The sequence below is a fragment of the Phyllopteryx taeniolatus genome, chromosome 5, assembly GCF_024500385.1.
Source record: "Phyllopteryx taeniolatus isolate TA_2022b chromosome 5, UOR_Ptae_1.2, whole genome shotgun sequence".
In the NCBI taxonomy this organism is placed as follows: domain Eukaryota; kingdom Metazoa; phylum Chordata; class Actinopteri; order Syngnathiformes; family Syngnathidae; genus Phyllopteryx; species Phyllopteryx taeniolatus.
The window spans coordinates 25,940,067-25,967,743 of record NC_084506.1 but is presented as its reverse complement, the minus strand read 5'-3'; the positions used below and the strand labels follow the sequence as shown (position 1 = coordinate 25,967,743).

Sequence of the window (27,677 nt, the reverse complement as noted above, 5' to 3'; positions counted from 1 at the left end):
GGATGGAACTGACATGAATGAGTGACAACGGACTGTAAGCCGCATTGTTAAGCGATCAATCCATCCATTTTCTATAGCGCTTGCCACTTGTCCTCATTAGGGTTGTGAGTGAGCTTAAGCCTATGCTAGCTGACTTTGTGCAAGAGGCGGCATCCACCCTGGCCTGGTTGCCAGTCAATCGCAGATCACATATAGACAAACAACCGTTCACACTGACATTCACACCGATGGACAAGTCTTCACTTAAACTAAGAAGCATGTTTTGGGAACATGGGAGGAAGCTGGAGTACCTGGAAAAAAATCCATGCAAGTAGGGGGAGAACATGCACATTTTTCACAGATTTCAACCCAAATCTCATGACTGTTAGGCAGACATAACCACTAGCTGTAACCACTAGCCTACTGCACCATGAGAAATCAAGTTTGGACCTGTTTTTTAAACCTCTAGTAAATCAGGCCCCAGGTGAATACTGTAAGAATTTAATAAAATGTGTATGTGGTTCATCCATGTCCTTTAACCCGTGTTGTCCACATGCAGGTTCAAATAGGACTCAGGTGAGCATGATCCAGTATGGTGACACAATCACCACAGAGTTCACCTGGGTTGAAGAACAGATCAAGTCACACCTCATCCGCCTGGTGGACAAGATTCCCAGCAGGAGAACAGCGCCCCCTGCACTCGGTAGAAGACACAAAAACACGTGAAGCGCACACTTCATCCACACATTGATGCTCACCGCCGTGTCTTCGGCTCAGGCTCAGCACTAAGGTACGCTGTCCAGGCAGCGATTAAATGGGGGAGAGTGGGCGTGGCCAAGGCTGTGGTGATGATAGTGACAGATAAGTCGACTGATCGGGTCCAAGAAGCAGCAAACGAGGCACTGGCGGCAGGTAACTAACACAATTCCTCCATAGAGCAGTAATTCTCAAAATGGGGTCCCTGCGTCCCTGGGGTCCATCAAATAAATAGCAATACATTCTGTGGTATCATTTAAACTGTACGACTGTACATAAAGTATAGGGATTGGTGTGCTAGTAAAATGAACAAAATTCACTAATTACCCCTCCTACCTTACCTTTGAGCCAAATAAAAACTCTGATATGGTTACATATCTCATATATCTGACATCCCTGCATGTATGTAACCTTTTTAATGCTAGTTAGGGGTACACGTGGTCGATATGTTTGATTGGTGGTAGAACTATGAGGGGTCCGTAGAAAAAGTTTGAGAACCCCAACTTAAGAGGAGCCAGCCTTACCTCTATTATACTCCATTGCTTGGGTTGTCTTGTCCCTCAGGTGTGTCGGTGTTCCCCATCGGTGTGGGTCCAGACTACGACCAGAACGAGCTGGCCACTGTCAGCCACAAACAAGACAACAGCCTCCACCTAATGAGTATGGATCAGTTACGGATGCTGCTGACTTTGGACCGCGGTTACGCAGAGAGAATCTGCAGAGGTGCCTATCCTCGCATACACGTGGACACAGCTGAAAATAACTCATCTCGTGGTAGCGTTGTCGTTTTTAATAATATCAGTGATCATGACAATAGTTGTTGGCTTTGATATGCTTTGGCCCGCAGCTGGTCCACCAGGAGTGTGCGTTGATGACAGTGGCAGAGAGAGAAAAGTGAGTCACGCACTCACGCAGCAAAAAAAAAAAAAAAAAAAAAAACTTTCACTGCGTTACTGTGCTATGATCAATGCATCTTTTTTTTTTTAACTCGTGTGCCACAGCCTGGAGAGTCGTGGCTGCTGGAGGACGGCTGCCATTTGGTGCTGTGCCATCCCAGCGGTGAAGTAACCATGCAGAACCACAAAGTAAGCTGCGATAGACAGGAGCCGCCGGCTTGCAGGAACAACATGCTGCCTGTGAAAGTCCAGGAGGCCTGCAGGTGCCATTGGGAATGCCCATGTATGTACTCCGATAGGATCAAACGTCTTCTGATTTGCACCTCTAAAAAATGTGAACAATAAGGCTGCATTTACATGCATGCTTGACGTGACACAATTTCAGATGGCAGCGTAAATTGAGGGGGGAAAAAAACGTAATCCGATATTTCAGTTTGGAATCAGGCCTCTTGAAAATGTGGATAAAAATCCAATATGTATCTGATATCTGCCAGTGCGACATGCATGTTAAAAAAGAAACTCCTGTACATCTGATCTAGAGAGAAAGCACAGACAATTAAATATGGTCTGAATATGGTACATTACAGGTGTATAGAAAATTCACATTTGAGGTGTATAGTATTAAATATGGTCTAAAAATGCTACATTAGAGATTTAAAGAGATAGATATGGTGTATAGATTTTAAATATGGTCTACAGAGGTACAATAGACGATTAAATAAGCAAAACAATTGCCAGGGCCAGTGGATTAATGTTGAGGTTGCCTTCATTTAAGTCAATGGGGGAAAGAGTCAGACCAGGCCAAGTAATTCCTTTGCAGCGTTTAATATTTGTATGATTTATATATCATTGTTTACTTCCTTGTTGATGGTTTTTGAGTTATTTACATGCAATGGAGGTTTTGGGGTTTCATGTGTTTCAGTGTGAACACAGCCATATGGAATATGTGTCACTTGAAATGCACATTTGAAATAAACAAAAATTCTGATATAGACATTAAATTGGAATTGAGCAGTTTGACGATTTATAGTATGTTTACAACCTCATGTTCCTGATTCTCTCCCTGCTGCCTGTGTATGTGTGTTGTCAGGCATTTGCATTGGGAGTTCCACCAATCACGTGGTGAGATTTGACAGCTTGCCACTCAGGCTGGACGCAGAGGGCCTGTGTTCCTACACCCTCCTCACTGTCAGCGGGAGTTCGGAGGTCACGCTCCACAACGGACCTTGTCAGAACTCGGCAAAGTACAGCCAGGTCTGCATGAAAGCCATCGAGGTCACGCACGGGTCACGTAAACTCCTACTGAAGGATGATATGACGGTAAGATGAATTTCTGGTGTGTTTGTTTGGACAATGAGAGTGTTTAGAGCATGGGTGTCAAAAGTCCGCCCCTCGCGTCCTTTGATTTTTCTGCATGTGGCCCTCAGAGGAATACATTTGGACACCCCTGGTTTAGAGGGTTATTTACTCAATTTGTGCAGGCAATAATTGGTCAAGAAGAGATTTCACTACCGTGGAGGCACGCAGGTCTGGAGCTGATGAAATACGGAGGACTGATGTTCCAACTCAAGTCCGACCAGGGTTACGTTTTGACGTTCACGCCGCAGAGCAACGAGTTCACCATCACGCTGCTCAGTGCCAGTATCAGCAGCCACACTGCTGGACTCTGTGGTAACGTATTTGAAGAAAATACCCAAACACTACATTTTCTTTATTAGAGCCCTCCACGCCAAGATGGTGTGTAGTGGATAACACATTTGTCTCACAGTTGAGAGGTTCTGTGTTTGAATCTCAGATGCATCTTCCATGTGTGGAGTTTGCCTGTTTTCATGGTTAGCCTCAAAATGAGATCTGCGTTTGAATCTCACTCACATTCACACCGATGGAGAGTTCAATGAACGTAATATGCATGTTTTTGGAATGTGGGAGGAAGCCAGATTACCCAGAGAAAACCCACCTAAGCACAACAAGAACATGAAAACTAAAGTTCAAACAAAGCACCTCTTGACGTGATCACCACTGGTACACCGTGCTGCCCTGTAGTAATATATATTATTGTTAACTACGCATCCTTATTTGTTTCTGGGAAAATACTTAACATCATTGAATATTATTGTAAAAAGGTATTTATACCGTGCTTTTTGTAACATTTTTGTTTGAGATTTTTCCAATGTCAAATATGTGCTTTGGCTCAATAAAGGTTAGGTAACACTGGGATAACAACCTGGCTATGATGTAATAGTCTTTTCCCCATGTTTTTCCTTGCAGGCGCCTGTGGGGACCAATCCATCAACGTTCTCTCCTTGCGTAACGGCAGCCCCACCTCCGACCAGATGACATTCATCTCCGACTGGACGGTGGCCGCTGACGGGGGCGTGTGCGTGGCAAAAGGGAAGGTGATGTGCGCCTCCAGGGCGGCCATAGGATGCCAGGCCCTGCGCTCGCAGGTGTTCGAGGCCTGTCATGCGCACATACCTGTCCTAAACTTCCTCACCAAATGCGAGGAGCAGGCGTGCGAGGATTCGGACGTATGCAAGCTCATTTCTGCGTACGCACTCCTGTGTAGACAGAGGGGTGTGTGTGTAGACTGGAGAAGGCCTCACATATGCCGTAAGTCTGATATGTGATCAATAACTTGAATATCATTTTATTGGGTGAATGCTGAAGAGCATTCCCCCATGTCATTCTGCACACCAACAAAAGTTTTTAATGCGATTCCGCCAGTTTTTTGTCCTTATATAACTTCCTCTTTTCTCAATCGATTAAAATAATTCCAACGTCAAAATATTCCGCTAATTCATTACATTCAAACAACAATTTTATTATTATTTTTTTTTAACATTTACCAATTTCCTCTTTTCCCGCAATTCAGCACTGTCCCCAAAATGTATTCAGTGAAAATAATGGAGATATTTTCCAAATTTAACTCATGCTTCCATATTTCTCTACATCAGTTTTTCTTAAAACCATGCCAACTTCCAATGTTCAGCTCTTTTGGGACATCTACGGTACTATTTTTCACATTCGTTTCATTTCGTTAATTTGATATCGACATCACAAGAACGTTGAACAAACCAAATGCATTGCTTTTAAGTGTTTTAACACGAATGCTAAGTCTCAACACTTGTCCACAGGAGGCTTTGAAAATTCCCCCTTTTTCAGTACCCTTTGTGGAGGAAAGGGACCGGGCCTGATCACAAATATTGAAAATCCGCAAATAATTGACCCCCATTATCAGTGCATTGAAAACACTACATGAACATTTTTACCTAATTCTTTTCTCAACCCATTCAAGCCGTTGCAACTTCAAAAATTTGAGCTCATTCGGACATCTTTGGAAGTATTTTTCACATTCCACTAATTCCCTCTTTCTCAGTATTCCACATTTTCACACTACAAGTCCCAAACTGACAGACATTTCATGTTTACCTCCTCTTTCCACATTTCTCAACCAATTTAAAAGATTCTAACTTTGAATTGTTCTACTCATTCAGGACATTTACTTTTTATTCTCAAGTTACTATTTCTTTATGTTAGCACACCTACTGTTTGCATTTGAGCAATTCTCATTAAAAACAGTAAATAAATACAGGGCAAGATATAACATCCTCATCATTAAGCAATTTTCATTAGTAGTACTATAATTCGCCATTTCCGACATTTCACTGAATTCTGCGGTCATGTCTGTTAAGCATTAGCTCTTCAGCATTCAAACACAATTTCTACAGAAATTGCGTTCTCAAGATCCCTTCCGGACTTCCACCTGAACTTGATCTTTTACAGCTTTATCTTGCCCCGCCACCATGGAGTACAGTGCGTGCCGCACGGGCTGCTTGGAGAACTGTGACAGCGCACAGTCATTACGGGGTGACTGGTCACTTTCCACGGGTAACGAGTCATCGTGCACAGACACACCCACCGAGGGCTGTTTCTGTCCTGGGGGGACGGTTCTGCATCAGGGAGTGTGTGTGTCACCAGAGAAGTGCAAGCAGTGTGTGGACCATCGCGGACGCTCATATCAGGTCAGACTCATGAAGAGGACAATAAGGCACTTATGGTGTGTGTAATACTGTTGCAAAATACAATGAATAAATTCAACCAGGATCAGTCAGAGCAGGGGTGGACAAACTTTTTGGCACAAGGGCGACATTTGATTTTTAAAACAGATGGTCCAGGTCATTCGGAGATAAGGTTAAAAAAAAAAAAAGTAACTTAGTTTAGTTTTTTTTTTCATAATATACAGTATAATAATTCAGTTAAATACATAAAATGTTATATTTGCTCCTGTATATCAAATTTTGCTATCATTACCATAATTTGTATCAAATGATACTATGAAGATGCACCTGTATTGTAGTTGTAGTTGTCAGTGTGCTCCATCAATTTGCAACATGCAATTTAACTCAAACGCGTGTGTCCCTGTGTTGCGTATGCACAGTATTTACAGAGTTGGGTACCGGATGACAACCCATGTTTGATTTGCTTGTGTTTGGACCGACAACACATCAACTGCACCGCCCGACCGTGCAATGACGTGAAAGGCAATTTTGCTTTCTTCAGCGTTTCTTCTTTTATGACAGCCATCATTCACTAACTGAATGTTCTTGTTGTGTGTGTAGCACCGGTGTGCGGAGCCTGCGAGGTGCTGAAAGAGAAGAGAGAATCCAAGTGCTGCCCGGAGTATGAATGCGGTATGTACAAAGTAATGTCAAGATAACACTGTAAAGGGGACTTATCATGGAAAATTTACATTGCAATTGCTTGTATACAAATACAGTGGCACTCGTACTTTGACTTACGTGTTGCCCAACTTACTAGTTTTTATTTTTTTAGTTTTGAGCTGTCAATTTTTTTGCTTTGTGTTGTGAGCCAAAATTTGTTTAGTAGAAAAAAAACATCGGCACACATGCAACACACAAATGTTCCAGTGTGTACAGTAATTAGGCTCTATAAAACATGTTTGTAGTTACATGATCTTTTATTGTTTTATTGTTGTTTTTTTTTAAATAAAAAACACGCAAGAGATCGGTTTGATAAATGATGAGTAAATGTAGTTGCGAGTTTGGTTGCGCAGCGGATTAAACTCGTTCGTCAAGTAGCACTGTAGTTGTGTCTCTGAAGTGTTGGCCCACCCACCAAGTGTGAAATTACACAACCGAGTAAAGTCAACTGCCCATTTCCCAAAATGAGTCTGTGAGCCAGCCGTTCTGAATTTTGCCTGGCTGTGGTGCTAACTTACATAATAGCGCCCATACACTGAGTTTCTCCACCCATGACTTGGCTGCTAGTCTGGGTGAAGATTCACAATTTTTATGGTTCGGTCCGACTATATGGGAGCACTCTCATGTCTGAAGCAAATGCTGAGTAGAGCTGCAGTTTTAGGGCAGATTAGCATTAGCAGTGTTATGATCTAATTAGTGTCTCATACTTGTAATTGGCAGAGTTGACGTAGCGGCTGGGTGTATTGGTGTTTGCTGATGCGTCCTCTGCATGTACCACATGCAATCATCCACTATACTAAGTGATAAGTGTAATTCGGAGGCTTTGTGGTGAAGTGCTGCCTCTACGAGTGAAAAAAACAACCAGTGCTTTTACTTTTTTTATGAGTGCCCCCCCCCCCCCCCCACACACACACACACACTGGTTTAGTACTAGCCCCTCGCCTACCCTACTCGCAACCCCGACCGCCGACTCCAGTCAACATGGTAATGAAAGCGTTGAGTAGCGGGAGGCAAGGTAGGCAGTGGCTCATTTGCACGAGACTGGGCCCCGCCCCCTCTAAACAGGAAAAGTTTAGTGAGGTCTGATTCTTGATCCTTGGGGTATATCGATGAAATTTTTTAATGTTATTAAGACATCTGGGAACACTTTCAAATTGTGAAAAAAATGCATGTTTTCTTTAAAAATAATTGTTTTTTCCCTCTGAGACTTTAGTGGATCATTGTCCATGTAGCTCATGTGCTCCCTCTGTGACTTCAGTGTGTGATCTGTCAAGCTGTGATCTTCCCGAGCCCCCCCGCTGTGTGGACGGTGAAGTGCCGGTTCTGAAAAACCCGGGAGAATGTCAAGCTATACACGAGTGCGGTAGGACAGGTTTTCAGCCTCAGGAACCTGAGATCACACCTATGAACGCTTTGACTTTGACATAGCTTCATCTCTTTTCAACCACCCAGTTTGCAAAAAGCAGTACTGCCCTTTCAGTCCCACCCCACTCTGCAGCCCCCATCGCCAGCTGACAGTCAAAAAGACAAAGTGCTGCGATGTGTTCGAGTGCTCGTGTAGGTGCCAGAACTCCACCCGCACCTGCCCGGCCGGCTTCATCACGGCCTCCAAGACGGACGACTGCGGCTGCACTGAGACAAGCTGCCTGCCAGATAAAGTCAGTGTTTCACAATTTGCCTTTTTATACACAAATTTGAAAAGTCCAAAATTTCATCCATCCATTTTCTATTGCACTTGTCCTCATTGGGGTCACGAGTGGACCACATCTTATTTTAGCTGACTTTGAGGCATATCAGTTCTAATGATTTTCCATGAAGTTTTTGAATTAATGCTTACCCAACAGGTGTGTGTAATGGGCAACGTGGTCCATGCGGTGGGCAGCAGTTGGGATGAGGGATGCGAGAAGTGCAGGTGCAGCCAACTACAGGACAAGGCAACTTCACTGCTTGTTGCTCAGTGCTCTACGCCAGTGTGCCAACGGAACTGCCCCCTGGTGAGGCAAACAAAATCATTTGATTCTCTTCTGCATTAATTCTCCAATTTTTACAGTTGGTTGTTGATATTGGTAATAGACAGAATGTCAGTCAATATTGCATCAAAGGCATACCATTTCTGACTGACATGCTGTCTATTACCAATATCAGTAAACAACCATTAAAATTGTACATGTAGACTTTATATGTTTTTGGGAGTGAGCAAACTAACAATTGTATTTTGTATGTATCCACCACAGGGTTCGACATACACTCTGTCCAGGGGAGAATGCTGCGGGAAGTGCAGACAAACCAGCTGTGTGGAGTCAGATGGAGAAATGCGAGGGGACGCTCTGATCACAGGAACACTTAGACAGGTTTGCAACTTACACATGCACTTAATAACTGTCACACTAATTCAGGCAAATAGAATTTATTCAATCTGTACGTGTAGGTGGGGGACCAATGGCAGTCTTCCATCAACAAATGTGTCATATACCAGTGCGAGAGGGTGAAGGGCGAGTTGTTCATTTCTTCGACCAACATCAGCTGCTCCGCGATGGAAACGCCGTCTTGCCCGCTGGGTTCTGAGCTACGCTGCGACACGCAGGACTGCTGTCCCCGCTGCCACTGTGGTAAACATCACACGTGATGCTACGAGCTAAGATTAAGCTGGTTAAGTTAAACACAGCGGGTCCTCGCTTTACAATGGGAATTCCGTTCTTAAGGCGGCAACATAACCAGAATTTGTATCTATGTGTGAATGTGGCGTAGGCCACTTCTAACCAATGCAGTATTAAAGTCATAATTACAGTATTTGTATGAAAAACACTAGGCCATGAATAAAGTAAACCCTGCTATTTGCGGGATTTAAAGACCAAGCCCTGTTCCAAATACTGTAGTGAAAATTTGTGAGTAATGGATGCCCATGCCAGGTTTTTTTTTTTTTTTTTTTTTTTGCCTGTATCGTTTAAAACAGAGCGGCACGGTGGACAACTGGTTAGAGTGTCTGCCTCACAGTTCTGAGGACCAGGGTTCAATCCCCGGCCCCGCCTGTGTGGAGTTTGCATGTTCTCCCCGTGCCTGCGTGGGTGTTCTCCGGGCATTCCGGTTTCCTCCCACATCCCAAAAACATGCATGGTAGGTTGATTGAAGACTCTAAATTGCCCGTAGGTGTGAATGTGAGTGCGAATGGTTGTTCGTTTCTATGTGCCCTGCGATTGGCTGGCAACCAGTTCAGGGTGTACCCCGCCTCCTGCCAATGCTAGCTGGGATAGGGTCCGGCACTCCCGCGACCCTTAAGCGGCTCAGAAAATGGATGGATGGATGGATGGATGTTTAAAGCAGTAATCCCCCACATATTTGCAGTTCACCTATTTGTTGTTTTTTTTCCTGTAGAACTTATCCCTGAATATTCTCCTCAAGATGGGGCCAATGCACTTTCTTATATATTAAAAAAAAAAAAAAAAAAAAGTAGTACATTGTGCCATGGAAGTACTTCTACTTAAATCTTCCATCATGCTGCTGTTCGCTGTCAAGCCGGCTGGCTATTGTAGACATGGTGCTTAAGAAGAAGCAGGGGGGCATCTTAGGCAGGGTGTTACAGAAAACACGAATAGGTTAGTTTTCAGTAAATAGTTAGGTTCACCCCTAGGTGAGTTTACGAATCGGCAGAGGTTCACTATATAAAACAATCCATTGACAGTAAATACAGAGGTTGCTGAGCCTTCTTGTGCCACATGACCACGTATTGTTACGCCGCTGGGCAAACTAGTTCACTGTGCCATTCATAACCTCAAAACGTCATATGTCGTCCAAAACAGAGGACCCTTTGGATCAGCTGGCGACTGACTAGTGTCAGTAAGCAACAGAAATGTAGTTGCAGGGTCTTTCCAGCAGAGGTCGTATTCATACCAGCTCATTTCGACTTGACCTTACTTTGTACAGTTGATGATGTTGTATTTCTCCCTTGCAGTTCCTTTAGATGCCTGCGTCGTGAACCACACGCTCATTGGTGTAAGCAATATATTTTTTTAAAATGTTGAATGAGTTCAGTTTGATGTGTTTTTTATGTTAAAGAGGATTTTATGGCAAATGGGTAAATGTACTTTTTAATAGCTTGTACAGAATAGTTTTTTTTTTTTTTTTTTTTTTTTGCGAGTGCCTGCCCACCCATCAAGTGTGAAATTACACAGTAAATATTATTAGTATATAGTAGTAGTAAAATATTGCTCCCTTTTTCTCCAAAATGCATCTGAGTGACCCTCTCTGGATTTTTCCAGATTGTGATGTCTCAGCAATGTGTAGATGTGTGTAATTCCACTGCTTGGTGATGAAGTGCTCCCTTCACATGTGAAACTACAAGCCATGCTTTTGCTGTCTTTTGGGGCTTAAGTGCCCCGTGCTTGCTATTTGAGACTGAGGGCTCATGAAGTAGCTCCACCCCTTATCACCATGGTAATGAACGCTGTTCTGGCACAGTACAGGGGGCCGTCCTTTCTCATGCAAATAAGCCACTGCTCACCCCGCCTCTGCCCCCGCAATGCTGACGCATTAGTTTGTGATGAGCCGCACATACCCAAGTGTTGGGTGAAGTTGTCGAAGTGGTTCGGATGTGAGGAGTATTTATCCGCTGCATGTGGCACATACATGGAGCTGCACGCTAATTGACAAATTGTAATGAAGTGCTACCTCCATGAATGAAAACACTAGTGTTTTGCGTTTTTTTAATATTCTTGCCTCAACAAGTAGCCACCCCCTTGCTCGGCCCCTAGTCGTCATGGTAACAAAAGCCGTACTCGACATTTGCCCAGCAGTAGAGAGAGGCGGCGTGAACCAAGGCTCATTTGCATGAGACAGGACCAGCCCCCTCAAAACAGGCTAAATTTCCTGATCCTTGGGGTATTTTGACGAAAGCATGTTATTAAGAAACTTGTGAACTGTTTTAAATTGTGAAATAAAATTAATACAATGTCTTGTTTTTTCTTTGTTTGACTAGGCAGGAGAGACGCTGATGATGGACATGTGCACACACTGTGAATGCATCGTGGAGGGTGGTCTCATCAAGAAACACCGGCTCTCCTGCACGGGAACCACCTGTGTTCCTTGTCCCATGGTAGTTCTCATGTCTTATGTCTTGCATTGCATTTGGACAGTGCCGGCATGGTAATTATGCAGGTATGTGTTTGTAAATAAATTAACACGTAGTGCTCACCACAGGGATACACGGCACAGAAAGAAGAAGGCACTTGTTGTGGTCGCTGTGTTCCCACTACATGCTTTTTCAGAATGCCCGATGGGAGGCAAATGAGTGTGCAGGTATGCATACAGACAGACACGTGCACACATGGATGCATGCACGCACCCACACACGCACACACACACACACACACCACACACCACACGTTCAGGTAGTCAGACAGTACCACTGTCCTCTGTCTGGAATGGAATCAGATAAATTAGTTGTTGTGTCACGTACATGTGATAATATTTAAGCCGAAGTGCAATTGAATGTCTTACAGACTGCAATAGGTATTTCTAGTCGTGTTGGGCGTGCTGATCAAACACCTCTAAAATGAATCCTAGCACCGATGCCTAAACCTCTGATCCGAGAATCGCCCATGCTATACCATACTTACTATTTGACCTCCAGGTGAACACCACAAAGGAGGAAGGCTGCAAACAATTCACTTGTGGCATCAACAGCGAAGAAGACCTGATCCTTAATATCCTAACGACTGCCTGCCCGCCTTTCAACCGCCAATCATGCCTTGAACAGGGGGTACGAACGCCACACGCAACCCACCTGCCCATACACATTCATCCACAAGCTTTGACATCATTTTTATTGACATAACTCCTGTTTGTTCCCAGGGGACTGTGAAACAGATTGGATCTACATGCTGTGAGATGTGTGAGTAGCTTGCTAGTACTAGATACGGTGGTGGCTTGAGATATGAGTTTAATTCATCCCGTGACCACGCTTGTAACTCAAATCGCTCCTATCGCAAATCATCTTTTCCCATTGAAATTAATTGAAATGCCATTAATCAGTTCCAGCCTCCCCCCCAAAAACCAAAATGTTGTAATGTTTTTTTTTGTTTTTTGTTTTTTAATGAGGAATGTAGCACTCTATAATATTGTACTTTATAAAAACACACAGGAATGATGTAATTAAATGGAATTTAACAGTTTTGTCACACTTTGCATCAATTGAATGGACATTGTGCTGCTGCCCCCCTTGGCCCTCTGGGCACAGTAAAAGACATTCATTCATTCATTTTCCATACCGCTTATCCTCACTAGGGTTGCAGGCGTGCTGGAGCCTATCCCAGCTATCTCTGGGCGAGAGGCGGGGTACACCCTGAACTGGTCGCCAGCCAATCGCAGGGCACGTACAAACAAACAACCATTCGCACTCACATTCACATTCACACCTACAGGCATTTTAGAGTCTTCAATCAACCTACCATTCATCTGTTTTGGATGTGGGAGGATAGCGGAGTACCCGGAAAAAAACCCACGCAGGCACGGGGAGAACATGCAAACTCCATACAGGCGGGGCCGGGGATTGAACCCGGGTCCTCAGAACTGTGAGGCAGATGTGCTAACCAGTCGTACACCATGCCGCCCTAGTGTAAGACAGGCAGACGGATATACTGTTGTACATTGACGTCCGTACAGGAAAGAATCTATAGTATATATGTCTCAGCTCCTCCCGGAGGAGAAAGAATATATGACTCTGATAACTTCCTAAATTGTGTTGCTGCGCTGTTTGTGTTCAAATATCGGTTGCTTAAAGGGTTCTATATACACGTTTCCCATTATGCCTTAGCATTAAGCTAGTGGACTAAAATCTAAGCCATGCAGTTGTTTTAAATACATGTGCTCTTAGGTTTATCTTTACTTTGACAGTAAACCTCAACTGGGAGTGGCATTAAACAGTTTGAAGCCTTTTTTTTTTTTTTTAGTTCACTTTGCTTATTGTGAGTTGAGTTCACTGCCACCATGAAGCACTTGTATTTCAAGTTTGTGCTCACTAGTCAAAGCAAAAAGTCGGCCAAACGACAAACTCGTAAGTCGGACCACTTGTATCTCAAGGCACTACTGTACTTGATTTGTTTTAAGTCTGTTTTTAATAAGCGTGTTTGCACATGTTCATGTGAAGGTACTGAGTCAGAGTGTCGGAGTACGGTGGGAACACTGAACTATGTCAAAGTGGACAACTGCCAATCAGAGCAGCAGATTGAATTGCACTACTGCGAGGTAAGGGAACAGATGATTCATCAAACACCAATGAAGTCCTAAAACTAACTGTCTGACCATATGATCTCTCTGTTTCTCCCTGTCTGTCAGGGTAAATGTCGCAGTAAGTCCATGTACTCCCTGCAGAGGGCCGCGGTGGAGCAGGAGTGTGTGTGTTGCGTCGCCACGGAGACAGAGCCCGTCAGCGTTCCCGTCCTGTGTGCCAACGGAACCCGCGGCTACCACACAGTCCTGTCTGTCACCGCATGCAACTGTCAGTCCAAACAATGCACCTAGAAGGCAACAGAAGCTAGTTATTATACTTTTGTTGACCTGCTTGTCTATATCCAAGACCAATGTACCCGTATTAAACAACACACAACTTATAATAAAACAAGACAGTCAGTTTTTCCCTTTCTGTTTTGTGCGTCATATATATTCCCAAGTTGTAAAAGTCCAATGTATGTCGACACTACAAAAGTAATGTTTTGGACGGTACCCATAAAGCCGTGGTGGATAATTTTTGTATTAAGAGGTGAAATAAGTTTGTTAAATCCCCACTGAAGGCCCAGGTAATAAATGCACAGCTTACCACTGCCCTAAAAACCAACAATGTACTTTATGTTAAGTGTGCATTCTCCTCCCCAAATTATTATTATTATTTTTTTTTAATTGTCTTTGGTGCTTGCTTGTTTTCCACACTCTGGGCTCTGCTTCAGCTGGTTTAAGCAAGGAGAAGGCCAAACACTGGTAGGAACGTTCTGACGAGATGCAGCCCATTGTCAATCTAATGATCGCTGGGCTCGCCTTGGCCCAGCAGAATGTGATACAAGATGAGCGCTGTGGAGCAGTGACCTACAACCAGTTTATTTCACCGTGGCAACAAATGTCAGTTTCTTGAGCCTTGGTGTATTTTGATTAAAGTATGCCACAGTCGTTTTACTAAGACAAAATGTGGGAAATAAGACACGTGTCCTTTTAAGTAAAAAAAAAAAAAAAAGAACAAAAATCGACCTACACGTCGTACATTTCAACAGTGATTATGCGGTTCCACTATGATCCTCTGGGTGGCGCTTGCTCTCATTAAAACGTGTTTTGACAACCGAAGAAGAAACTGCCCAATTATGCAAACTTGGGTGAAATTTCCTGAAGTGATGAGACAAATTTTGGACTTCTGCCAAAATGTAATGTTGTTTAAATTGAATTTATTGTAAAGTCAAGGCTTATAAACGTTTGTGTAAACTTTAAAGCTGTAGCGAGCGAAGGTAAAAGGGAGGCAGAACTGGCTGTCAAACGTTACTATTTTTTTCTTTTGCGCGGACTTTTTCCTCTTGTAGAGTTTGGTTTGCAAGCCAACAAGATGCCCGCTATGTCCCCGGGACTCAGGGGGAATTAGCGGTCTCGCGTGCGCGCGCCGAGCTAAGCCCAGTGGGTATCGGGAGCGTGTGCGGATTTTTGTGTCCCATCTCAGGCCCGCGCCAACGCGCACCTCACGCGTCTTAGAAATCATCTTTATTCTCATGGTCGTCCACCTCCACGGGGCAGCCAGCTGATCCTCCACGAGCACAAGTGAGTATCCAGTCGTCTCTTTTGTGTGTTTGTGGAATAATAACACTACAAATCTGACTATTTAGCACTTCTATCGTCTTGGGTTGTCCATTGTGCGCACTTTTACGCAAACGTTTGGCCTCTATCTGCTTGTATATTGGACAAACTAGGCACCCAACTTGTTTGCCCTGTTAATTATTTATTGGCTACAAACATTTTTTTGTTGTGCGTGCGTGCGTGCGTGCGTGCGTGTGGATGAGCCGAAGCTTCTTCCCCCGCCCCCATCTGACCATCTGGATGCGTACAACTGTTGAATTAAGCACATTTCCACACCATTTCCACACTATCTCCAATTTGTTAATTATCATTGCTTCCATTAAAAAAAAAAATGTATATATGTATATTTTAAAAAAAAACGATCACCTCTAGTGTGAAATTCTGGTGCATTTTCTAACCTTTTGTGAATGCTTTTAAATCTCTTCCGACTGACCTTTACCATGCAGCCTTCTCTTAAAGATTCTGGTGTTTAATTCTGTTTTGCATTTTATTTTTATTATCTATTTAGATATTTCACCTTTTGTTTTACTGGTTGTTGAAATTGTTCAATGGTTTTATTATGTTCATTGACTGTTTTAATGTGAAGCACCTTGTTTTTTTTTTGTTTTAATAGGTGTTATATGAATTAGACGTGCAGCAATGAATTGATTAATTGACAACTAATCAATTTTTAAATTAATCAACAACAATTTTTTATAATCAATTCATTGTTTAGAGAGGTTTCACTTGAAATTGTCCAAATCCTCAGAATTTCACCCTATCAACAGTAAATATTCCCAGATTTCTGTAGTGCTTCATGAAAGCAGATTGATTATCTTTGTGTTTAATCTAAAAAAGGCATTTGCAATCTGCATTTACTTCGTAAAACAATGCTTAACATTTTTGCAAAGTGTCTGACATGTTACGGACCAAACCAGTAACTGAATCATAATAATTTGACGTGTGTACAATTTCTGCACTGTCAATTTGAAATAATATCCTGTTTTCGAAAAAGGGGATGGACATTTATAAATGTTTGTTTTTAATTAGATTCATTGATTAATCGAAAAAAATCGACATCTTAATTGATTATTATAATTAATGTTAGTTGCAGTCCTAATAAGAAAGTTATTATTATTATAGTGCTAAGAAGCGGCACGGTGGACGACTCTTAAGCACATCTGCCTCACAGTTCAAATCAGGCCTCCCTGTGCAGGGTTTGTATTTTCACCCTGTGCCTGCGTGGGTTTTCTCCGGGTACTCCGGTTTCCTCCCACATTGCAAAAACATGCATGGTAAGTTAATTGAAGACTCTAAATTATGTGTAGGAGTGAATGTGAGTCCCAAGCGTTGTTTGTTTATATGTGCCCTGCGATTGGCTGGCAAACAGTTTAGAGTGTACCCTGCCTCTCGCCTGAAGTTAGCTGAGATAGGTGCCAGCACACCTGTGCCCATAGTGAGGATAAGTGGTATAGAAGATGGATGGATAGTGTTTAAAATTAGTAGTGTTTAATCTGTTGGACTGACGTTAATAATCAAACCCCTGAGCTACTCTGGTACCCTCTGCCTCTTCATATGAGGGTGCATTTGTTGACCTTTCTGCATTTGTGTTGAGCTGTCAGCAGAGCTTACAAGCTTGTAAGCCTGACAGACATGTGCATGTGCCCTGCTGTGCGGCCTGTTCCAACATAACAATGTGTGCACGGGTTACATGCTAATCACAAACAGAAAGTGCCTTATAGTTTAGATATATTACCATAGGGAATGATGGACATATGTTCCAAAAACTATTCAGGCAATATTTTAGCATTATTAACTGTCATAACAAGTGTAAAAAAATAAGTTAATCCTATATCGAGTCAAACAGAAACAAACCTACTAACCCTTTGATGACACATGATAATCACACAGGTAAATATTGGTAACTGTCATAACTATAAAGTAGAGATGAGCAATATGGTTTAAAGATGAAATATCCCCCAATTTCTTTTTTTTTTACAAAAATCCAATTTTGGATTTTTATTTTTTTTAAAAACAAAAAAAAATTCCTCTTTGCTGATAGAAATATGCAAATGACAAAGATATTATTATTCGTTGTTCTCTTTTTTAATTTTTTTTATTTCCCCCAGAATCAACTTCCTCAGAATGAATAGAAATTAATATTTTTCCGTTACAGATGCAGTGTTCCCCCACTATATTGCAGTTCATCGGAAGTGCCCCTGCTATGTTGCATTTTTTAAAAGCAATTTCGAAACTTGTATGCATGTATATGTTTGCATGTTCTCTCTGTGTCTGCCTGGGTTTTCTCCGGGTACTCCAGTTTCCTCCCACATCTAAAAAAAAAAAAAAAAAAAAAAACATGCATGTGAGGTGGATTGAAGACTAGGTAGGTGTGAATGTGAGTGCAAATGTTTTTTTGTTTATGTGTGTCCTGTGATTGGCTGGCGACCAGTTCAGGGTGTACCCCGCCTCTCGCCCGAAGATAGCTGGGATAGGCTCCAGCACGCCCGGGACCCTAGTGAGGATAAGCGGTACAGAAAATGGTTCCGACATCCATTTTGAACCTGATATTCTCAGTTTATATTAGCTGTCTGTTTACTAATACGCGAGTAAACTGGGATTAACGTGGCTAGCGTGTCCATACGTCAATGGAAGTCGACTAGTTTAAGTGGAGGTGAGCTTGTGTGGGCACATCTTAAGTGTAAACACCTGTTGAGATGGTGTGAAATGAGACTTAATGAACTGTATGTTATAATTGTACCCACACATAACAGCTTCTGCAACGTTGTCACCACAGGAAAATGGCAACTGCCCTTGCCATGGTTGCCAGGAATCTTATACTGCTGTAGTTTGTGGACCAGTCAGGAAGCCCATCATTAGTTTAAACCATGATGTTACCATACATACTGTATATTAATTTGCTTAAACCTCTATTTCCCTACTACTCTATCAACATTTTCTCCACATGGAGCCAGGACACACACCTTATTTCGGTATGGTACTAAATCCAGAAAAACGGCCGCCATTTTATTCCTTTTTTTTTGTGCTGGAAATTCGGTGCGTGAATTTAGCGGCGGTCCACCCAAATCCCATTTTCTCATTGTTTCGCACAAGGTAATACTTGTTCTTTTCAAATTACGTTGTTGGGAAATCCCTTTACCACCTCGTTTTTGAATTTTTCGATTCGGTTGGGCTTTTCTGTGGTTCTGACAAAGATGAAAATGTTCCTCAGTTTCGTTGTCGAAAATGACACATTAATAGGATTCGGTGACGATAGCATATGGTGGTGATTCATTAATGTTCTAAAGTAATTCTGATGATTTGCTTGCTCTCAGTTTGTTCATCAAAATGAGATGCTTAGATGGCTCGAGCGGACACATTCAATCCTATTCCGATTTGTACAAACTAGGGCTCATGTTATTCACGTCTCACTCCTCTATCCAATGATGTCTGTGTATAAAGGTATTTTGAATATTTTAGTAACATAGCTACTTATTGTGTTAGCACGAGCATCTGCGCGAATGTTGTTGTTGGATTGTCCGTATGGTTATTTCAAGACATGATGTTTCCATACATACAGTACATTCATTAGCTTTAGCCTCTGAATTTGTATTTCCTTACTGTCCCTTTAACAACTTTTTCTTCATATGGACTAGCTAGGACCCATCGTGTTGTGTTAGCACTAGCATTAGCACTCTGCTAATGTTATTGTTGGACATCTTTTTCAAGGCATGATGTTACCGTTCATACCTACAGTATCTTAAGCCTCTGAAAAAAATCATTTCAAATCCCAAACGAATGAAGCCCAGTGACCAAATTAACCCAGTAGATTGTTGCAAACGGCACCCACTCACTCAGAGCTTAATCTGATCCTACATCTTCAATTGGGGCAAAAAAGCGTAGGGATAGCTTAACTTTGGCTTTAATTCTTGATCCGTCACTTAAAACGTGACATGATACTGGAAAGTCAAATCAAGCTCACAGCTCTGGGCAACAACATTTCTAAATGGACCCTAATAGCTGACACAGAATGTGTGTATCCTGATAAAAATGTTTGTATTTTAGAGGTCCTGTATATACTACTCTCAAAATTCACTGAGCAGTGCCTCCTGCAACCAGTTTGACAGTTCAACACCATATTGGGCGGACGTCTATCATATCAAGATGCATGAAAAAGTCTCAAGGAAACATAGTAATTGAACAGGAAGTTGTCAATTTTGCTTTGGGCTTCAATTTTGGGCACATTGAACTCCTACTAAGGAATTTGGCCACATTAGCCCTACAATGAAATACATTGGAATAAATTACCAAGCCTTTTTGCCAACACCATTTAATGTGGATGGAGCATGGCATCAAAAGTTTTATGATGATTTGGGGGATTTGCCATGAATAAGGACACTCCAAAAACAATTATCCATGACATCAGTTTCACTGATATACGCAAAATTGGTTGAGTCAATCATAACAGGATGCACCCATGCCCAAAATTGAACAGGCAGTCGAACAATTTGGTTTGTAGCAGCCATCTTAGATGAATTCCAGAGCTGGTCCTTGACAAACTCCAATGAGTGAATTTGTCCCAATTGGAAGCAGGTATTCTAGACAGATAGGCTAAACTAAATTGCTTTTTGCCTACGCCATCGATTGTGGGAGGAGTATGGCGTCAAAGTTGGATGATCATTTTGAGGATTTGTCATGAAAAATGGAGGTGTCAGGGCCCGTTCATCGCTGCTTGCATCTTTAATTATCGGCATCCATGAATGTTATTAATCCGAGTTTCAGATTACTATGGGTACTGTTTTACGTTGTTTACTGTTTTTATTATTTCTTGATGAGGATGTCAAATGTTATGTTAACTTGCATTCCTAAATAGGAAAATACATTTTAGTGGTTTAATGTTGTACACCTTGAATTTTAAGGGGAATTCGCTGAAATTCCATGTTCAAAATGTCAAAGGTCGAGAGCTCACCGAACGTGTTTGCATTAAAGCACTTCATGATGCTGCATGGGCTCTTCTCAATTTTCATGAAAGATGGTCTAATATTTACTCACAAAATGGTCAGGGGTATTGGGCTTTGGGGTGAAAGTTCAAGATGAACTGAAAATGTACTATAATCTTTACAGTTAAACTTTAGTTGACCTTCTTTAAACATTTGAATGCACATGTCCAACCGTCAGTACTTATTTGCTCCATTAATACACCAATACATTTATTGGTTGAAAATATAATTTGTATTTAAACAGTCCTCCTTGTCATGCTGTTTACATTTTGACATCATGAGACCAAGACAACACCGAACAATTGATCAAAAGTGCCTCACCAATGCTCGGCCTCAAAGAGGAAGTGCTCAGGTGGAAGTAATCGCTGAGCTTTGAGTGTCACGGAATGTCATCAGCAGGTTGAAACAGAGAGATTGGAAGTCACAGAAAGGCATAGAAATGGACGTCCTTAGTAGTGAATTGGTTGTTTCATTCATAGTAGTGAGACGTTAAGCACTATGACCCTTTAAAAAAAATTGTATTCATAGTGAACCTGTAGCTCAAATTTAGGCCACCGTATGAAAACGGAAAAGAATGAAAGGTTTTCTCTCTTTTCATCACTTTGCATCCTTTAAAGTCATAATACAGTCACTGGGTGCAAAATCAGCTATACCTGAACATTCTAATGACGAAAAAATCTATAGAGGGAAAATAATACGGTCCAGTTTTGATTGGCACCGTCATAAAGCTATCGACATATATATATATATATATATATATAATATGTCTGTGGTTTTAACTGCTTTGCATTATACTGAGAGTGGTTTCTAAAATGTTGACACTGTTCTGAAGTTTCTCTCCAATCCCATGTGCCATCAGAGGGATGAAACGAAAAAGGCCGCATGTCCGTCGTCACAGCAATGAGTGAGTCGTCGTCCGTTCACTCTGCAAAGCTCGTCTCGTTGGCCCACTCGCTTTCCGGGCTTGGGCTCGACGCCACCAACGGAGGCCCCCCCGCTGTTGGCCTCCCTGACAACGACCAGCCTCCTCCTCAGGTACTGACCAGTCTCTCTACTGTATATCGGGGTGGGGATGTTTTCCCCCAAGGGCCACGTTTGATTTTTAAAAGGGACAGATGAGCCAAGTCATTCGTAGATGAAGTACAAAAAAGAAAGTAAAAATTTGAATGTAAAATTATTTTGGGGAATTTAAATGTTTTAATTTTTAAATGTTGTCATTTATAAGGTAATTATAATTAATTAACCAATATTTAATCAAATAAAATATGTAAAATGGTTTGCTTTCATGTTTTTCATTTTATTGACAATACATTGATTATTTAATGGGATATGAAAAATGACTTTCTTCAACATACAGTATTATGTAAAATTGTGTAATTTACTATTTTTATATTTACAATTAACTAATTATTTAATGAGATAAATTGATTAAACAAGCAAAACATGCTCAATTTTAATGTGAAATGGTTTATTTTACAAATTATTTTTAATTTAATTAATTAACCATTTGATGGGAAAAATAAACACAAAACACAACCAATTTTTTCAGAAAAATAATGGAACAAATCTTTTAAGACTCTTGAAATGTAAATGCTTGGTGGGCCGGATTAAAGAACCATACTTTGCCCACACCTGCTCTGTATTGCTGTGCTCCTTCGCTCCACCACTGAGCTCATGCATTGTGTTCACTGTTTTCTTTGTAGGAGTCCGGCATCGACCTCGGCCCAGGGCTCTTTTTCGCTGATGGCAAGAGGAAGGTGGATTATGTGCTGTGCTACAAATACAAAAAAAGGCATGTATCCAAGGGACGCCTCTCCATCGCATCCAACGGCAGCATTCCCATCCCTATACCGGGCTTATGGGAAATGGACCCGGAGTCCGGAGAGGCAGGAGGAGGAACTACTTCGGGAGATGCAGAGGAGTCAACGCTGTCTGAGGAGGAAAAGGCTCTCATAAGGGAGGAGTTTGAAACCGGCCTGCTCGATGCCGGCCTGCAGTTAGAACGCGATAAAGAGGTGTGTATGGTCTTAAGAAGCTTTCAAGCTAATTGTAATTCCTGCATTTATTATTATTCCTTGGGGGGAGGGTAACATGCCATATATTCCCCAGTTTTTGCAGGCACGTGTATCTTGGTAAAAACTTATGTATTTTAGGGGCACTGAACACGACTCAACAGAACTCACTCAATAGCGCCCCATGGAATGTTAGAAAGAAATTAGCCTCCAACACTTTTATTTATTTATTTTTTTTCAACCGATCAACATAAAGCAGGTATCCTAAGATGGACAATGCCAAATCACAAAGCTATATTGTTTGCGAACATGGCGTCAAACCTCATGACAATCATTTCGAGGATTTGCCATGCAGAAGAGGGTATTGGGGCCTGCTTATTGCCGCTTGATTTTTTTCATTTTATTTTATTTTATTTTCTTCTTATTATTTTTTTAATGACAGACATTTATCGGTCACGCTTAAGTGAAGCGAACAAAAAATCCTGTGACTGGATGGCTGCCAAACAGGTTAAGGATAAGTCAGAGTGTAGCTGAGAACAGGCTCGTACTGTAAGTTGTTTTGACCTGCTCATCTGCCCTGCACTTTTCTAAGATTTTGCATAATTTTTTTGAAGAACACGTGTCATAGTATTATTTGAAATATATTGGGCCAACATTTCATTTCAAGTCGACATATTATGGAAATCTGTAATTGGCTTGGTGACCAGTTCAGGGTGTACTCCGCCTCTCGCCTGAAGATAGCTGGGATAGGCTCCAGCCCCCCCGCGACCCTAGTGAGGATCAGCGGTACAGAAAATGGATAGATGGATGGATTGATATTATGGAAATTTGAAGGCTTATCGTCAGAGGTGGGACCAAGTCATTGCTTTGCAAGTCACAAGTATGTCTCAAGTCTTTGGCCTCAAGTCCTGAATCAAGTCCCAAGTCGAGACAGGCAAGTCCAGAATCAAGTCTCAAGTCGAGACATGAAAGTCCCGAGTCAAGTCCTACACTTTGAGTTTTGAGTCATTTTACCAACAAAGTAAATATATATTTATTATATATATTTATATTTAATTAATATGTATATGTTATATACTGCACGATGACCGACTGGTTAGCACATCTGCCTGGCAGTTCTGAAGACCCAGGTTCAAATCCGGCCTCACCTGTGTGGAGTTTGCATTTTGCAGTCATACGTACCGCTGTCATATTGGAAAGTGTAGGCTACACCTTTTTCATAACTTCTAGGTGGCGGTGGAATATTAGAATGAAAGTGTATACCTTTTTCATAACTTCTAGGTGGCGGTGGCATATTGGAATGAAAGTGTACACCTTTCTCATCACTAGATGGTAGCATACATTAATAAAATGTTAAAGGTTTTTTTTTATTTTTCCCTGATACCTACGTATAATGCGCACTATTGACTTTTGACAATTTTTTGGGGGGAAAATGCGCATTATAGACGAAAAATTACGGTACTCCGGGTTGTGGTGGTGTATGAATCCAAAATCTAGTTTATTTTTAGCGTTGTCACGTGTCTTGTGACGTAGTACTGTAAATATCTGACGGCCATTAAAGTTTTTTTTCAATCTTGTCATTGAAAGAACATGTTGGCGGTGTGGGACATTTCTTTACGGTGTCTCAGACAGGCAGCACTCCATTTGCAATCTGTGCAAAACTGAAGTACCTCGTGGGGGAACGTCATCTAAATGCTTCAACACAACAAATTTGTTCAGGCACCTGAAGACTATACACAAGGAGGAGCATGCAGCGTTCAAGCAACACAGCACGGAAAAGGAAACGCACAACCAAATGGACGCTGATACAAACTCTGGACAACACCCGTCCATATAGCCAGCAGGGACAGTGAGAAAGTTAGAGTTGGCATGTCATTAACAGTATTTGTTAAAGTAATTTCATTGCAATAAAGTTATTTAATTACAGTAAGTTAGCACCCATTATTTCTGTCTCAAGTAATGTTGGTTTGACCTGACTGAACTTTAATCTTATGTCAGTGGCTATGTTGTGTTTTACAACAATACACATGTCTATATTTGTAATATTTCAAGTAACTGGTGGATGAAATTGTGAAGCTTGCATTCATTGCCGCCAGCGACGGCCAGTTCAATTCAAGTGAATGGGAGCATTTGACAAGCTCCAAATAGCCCCCTCTCTTATGTCACCCACACGTCCACTCTCACCTCATGTTCTCTTTTAGTGGGCCAACAATCCAACGCTTGGTATATTGTGCTTCACAATGTTTTATACGCCACTCGCCTTACCCGAGCCACACCCACATGCCACCTCGGTCCTCTACATTAGGTCGTCGGCGGTGAGAGTGCACTCTCTCGCTGTGAGAAGCCACGGGGGACAGGTGTCGCCGTGGCCACTCAGAGCGCTCTCTCGCCAGCCTACGGGGGAGGACCGTGGTGGTGGAGGCATGTCCGGCACCGCCACCTCGGTACACGACGAGCGCCCGAGTAAACAACAGCGGCACAACCTGGAAATACGGGTAGCCTCCCAGTCTTTTTCTGTTTATTGTGCCAATAAACAACAATGGCCTATTCTGGAACTAACTCTGACTCTGTCTGCTACAGAGAGGCATTTTGAATTTCAACCGGACACTATTCTCTGTCAGTACCTCCAAATCTGAGACCATGGCCCTCAGTCGGCAAAGGGTGGCATGCCCTCTCCAGGTCGGGGATGAGATCCTGCCCCAAGTGGAGGAGTTCAAGTATCTTGGGGTCTTGTTCACGAGTGAGGGAAGAATGGAACGGGAGAGCGACAGGTGGATCGGTGCAGCGTCTGCAGTGATGCGGACTTTGTATCGGTCCGTTGTGGTAAAGAAGGAGCTAAGCCGAAACGCGAAGCTCTCAATTTACCGGTCTACGTTCCTACCCTCACCTATGGTCACGAGCTGTGGGGCGTGACCGAAAGAACAAGATCACTGATACAAGCGGCCAAAATGAGTTTCCTCCGCAGGGTGTCCGGGCTCTCCCTTAGAGATAGGGTGAGAAGCTCGGTCATCCGGCAGGATCTCAGAGTAGAGTCACTGCTTCTCCACATCGAGAGAAGCCAAATGAGGTGGCTGGGGCATCTGATTCGGATGCCTCCTGGACGCCTCCCTGGTGAGGTGTTCCGGGCACGTCCCACCGGGAGGAGACGCCGGGGACGACCCAGGACACGCTGGAGAGACTACATCCTTCGGCTGGCCTGGGAACGCCTCGGGATCCCCCCGGAAGAGCTGGATGAAGTGGCTGGGGAGAGGGAAGTCTGGGCGTCCCTGCAAAAGCTACTGCCCCCGCGACCCGACCCGGATAAGCGGTAGAAAATGGATGGATGGACTATTCTCTGTCCGTTAAATTAGAAGTCCGTTGGTTCTGGTTTTGTTAAATCGAGGTTTCACTGTATTGGGAAGACAATTGGAGGATGTCCAGTGGAATACCTTGTGGTAATCTGTTCCTAGTTAGAGAGCATAATGTCTGCACAGTATAACAACCCAAGTATCTTGCTTATTTTAGAAGTGATGTGCTTGTGTGTGTTTTGTGTGTGGGTTGCGAGGCGCTAGCGTGTTATATCAGCTGCTGTTTTGGTTAAGGATTAAGCCCGCGGACCACGAGTCTGAAGCCAAAAGCCAGATTACAGGGCTTTATTAGAGAGTGATCCACTACTCAGAAGTGTTTGTGCTGGCTCGAGAGAGCCGTATGGTTGGCGGATGGGTTTCGCTTTGATTGAATCAGTAGACGTGTGACGTGACTTCACACCATCTGTCAGTAACCCAAGTTTATTTTTTATTTTTTATTTTTCTAAGGAAAATCAACTGGGTGAAAAGTGCAATACTATTTGTTCAAGAACGCTGCTGGCATTTATTATCTTCATAAAGGTTTTGGATACAGCTCTTGTGAATTATATTCGATAATGCAGGTGTACCTAATGTTGTTGCCAGGGAGTGTATAACATTTAAGGGATATATTTTCATGACACCTAACAATGCAGCTGGAACAGGTGCTGCATGAAGACTTGGTATCCCGGCATGAAGGTCACTGCTGTAATTAAATAATCTATGACTCTGTGGTGCAGTTTGTTGCTTTTAATATATACTTCGTTACAAATTATTATGCAACTCGGATTTTCCTAAATCAACCCAAATGACAGTCAGCATCATTTTCAACGCAATTGATAATCAGCATCATTTTGAAGTTATCAACTATTAGAGCATAATTTGAATGTTTTTCAACAAACCTTTGGGAAAAATAAAACAGTTAAAATGCACTCTTCCAAATCATTACACACAACAGAGTTTCAAGACATTTTCTAGGTTTTAAAGAGCTGAAAATCGTTATTACTTGAATTTGAAGCATGAGGTGACCATATTTAGTGAAATCATAAGCCAGTTCAAACAAAAATATCTTAACAGGTCAAGTTACATTTTAACATAGGAACCCTTATTTGATAGCAGCTGCACAATTATGACATCCACTGAGCTTTTGAGTATTTTGAGAGTTACTGGTTGAATTTATTTGCAGAATGTCTGCTTTTTGGATATGAACTGCTTTTTGGATATGAACTGCAATTGATAACTTCAATTTTATTCTGACTGTCATTTGTGTTGACAACATCAGAGAAAAATATCATTTGGATAATAATTTAGAACAGGGTAATTATTACCAAATCACTCTGGCATGAAATTAAAGAACCAAGTAAATCTTTTGTGAACACAAATGTGTCTGTTACAAAGCCATTCTCAATGTTATCAGATTGTGATGTAGCAGTGGGGATAATTTACATAATAACAGCCCCCTTAATAAGTTTATCTGCCAATGACTATGCTGGGTGAAGACCCACCATTTTCAAGCAACCACCAAACTGCACAGAAACACAGCAAACCCAAGCAGAGCTGCAATGTTGTTGGATGCACATTATTGTTTTCGGCGATCTGTAAGCTGCATGTGTCACACACAAGGATCTGCACACTAAGTGACGTGTAATTGGGCGGCTTGGTGATGAGGTGCTGCCTCCACAAGTGAAAATCCAATCCATGCTTTTAATGTCTTTAGGGGTGCTCACTAGCTATTTGCACTCCCCTTTTTGGACTCTGGGCTCATCAAGGTCCTCCGGCCTTGGTCGTCATGGTAACCAAAGCTGTTCTTGTATTGACACTCCCCACAGTGGACTGCTCATTTGTATGGGAGTACAACCTAAAAACAGTCAAGGCTAAAAAGAGTGTGTTATATTTCTTGATGCTTGGGGTATTTTGATGAAAGCATGTTGTATACATGTTACTACAACACCTGGGAACAGTTTTAAATTGTGTAAAAATTATCAAATTTTGCCCCCTTTTTAAAACATAAGTTGTGTGTACTGTATCTCCTATCCTATGCGGGGTGGATTTTGGTCCTGAGCTTGAAATAATGGAATTTCCTGCAAAACAACCTCATTGGATTACAAAGTAACATCCTGACAGGATTAAAGGAGGAGCATCTGGCATCTTTTGTGGAGATAGCTGGAGTCAAACGACCATAAAATAT

At 42.2% G+C, this 27,677-nt stretch overlaps 2 protein-coding genes across 5 annotated transcripts in view; both read left to right on the top strand.

Annotated features, from left to right (window-relative positions):
- The window catches only part of vwf (von Willebrand factor), a 38,482-nt gene extending 24,494 nt beyond the window's left edge, over positions 1-13,988 (top strand). For both annotated transcript variants that reach the window (XM_061774195.1, XM_061774194.1), the window contains 23 exons: positions 539-682; positions 757-891; positions 1,300-1,458; positions 1,583-1,629; positions 1,737-1,914; positions 2,722-2,951; positions 3,113-3,302; positions 3,900-4,241; positions 5,415-5,653; positions 6,070-6,172; positions 6,251-6,322; positions 7,611-7,715; positions 7,805-8,010; positions 8,197-8,346; positions 8,587-8,703; positions 8,781-8,961; positions 10,302-10,342; positions 11,325-11,441; positions 11,546-11,644; positions 11,979-12,107; positions 12,200-12,239; positions 13,494-13,591; positions 13,682-13,988. In XM_061774195.1, coding sequence (XP_061630179.1) covers positions 539-682; positions 757-891; positions 1,300-1,458; positions 1,583-1,629; positions 1,737-1,914; positions 2,722-2,951; positions 3,113-3,302; positions 3,900-4,241; positions 5,415-5,653; positions 6,070-6,172; positions 6,251-6,322; positions 7,611-7,715; positions 7,805-8,010; positions 8,197-8,346; positions 8,587-8,703; positions 8,781-8,961; positions 10,302-10,342; positions 11,325-11,441; positions 11,546-11,644; positions 11,979-12,107; positions 12,200-12,239; positions 13,494-13,591; positions 13,682-13,867 — 3,308 coding nt within the window. In that variant the 3' untranslated portion in view covers positions 13,868-13,988. The remainder of the gene's footprint in view (positions 1-538; positions 683-756; positions 892-1,299; positions 1,459-1,582; positions 1,630-1,736; positions 1,915-2,721; positions 2,952-3,112; positions 3,303-3,899; positions 4,242-5,414; positions 5,654-6,069; positions 6,173-6,250; positions 6,323-7,610; positions 7,716-7,804; positions 8,011-8,196; positions 8,347-8,586; positions 8,704-8,780; positions 8,962-10,301; positions 10,343-11,324; positions 11,442-11,545; positions 11,645-11,978; positions 12,108-12,199; positions 12,240-13,493; positions 13,592-13,681) is intronic.
- Positions 13,989-14,706: 718 nt separating this feature from the next.
- ano2a (anoctamin 2a) overlaps positions 14,707-27,677 on the top strand; it is a 35,253-nt gene continuing 22,282 nt past the window's right edge. For 2 of the 3 annotated variants that reach the window (XM_061774186.1, XM_061774184.1), the window contains exons 1-3: positions 14,707-15,139; positions 21,014-21,189; positions 21,858-22,169. In XM_061774186.1, the coding sequence (XP_061630170.1) occupies positions 21,037-21,189; positions 21,858-22,169 (465 nt within the window). In that variant the 5' untranslated portion in view covers positions 14,707-15,139; positions 21,014-21,036. Of the gene's footprint in view, positions 15,140-20,986; positions 21,190-21,857; positions 22,170-27,677 lie in introns of all 3 variants that reach the window. The other variant, XM_061774185.1, reaches the window with a different exon arrangement.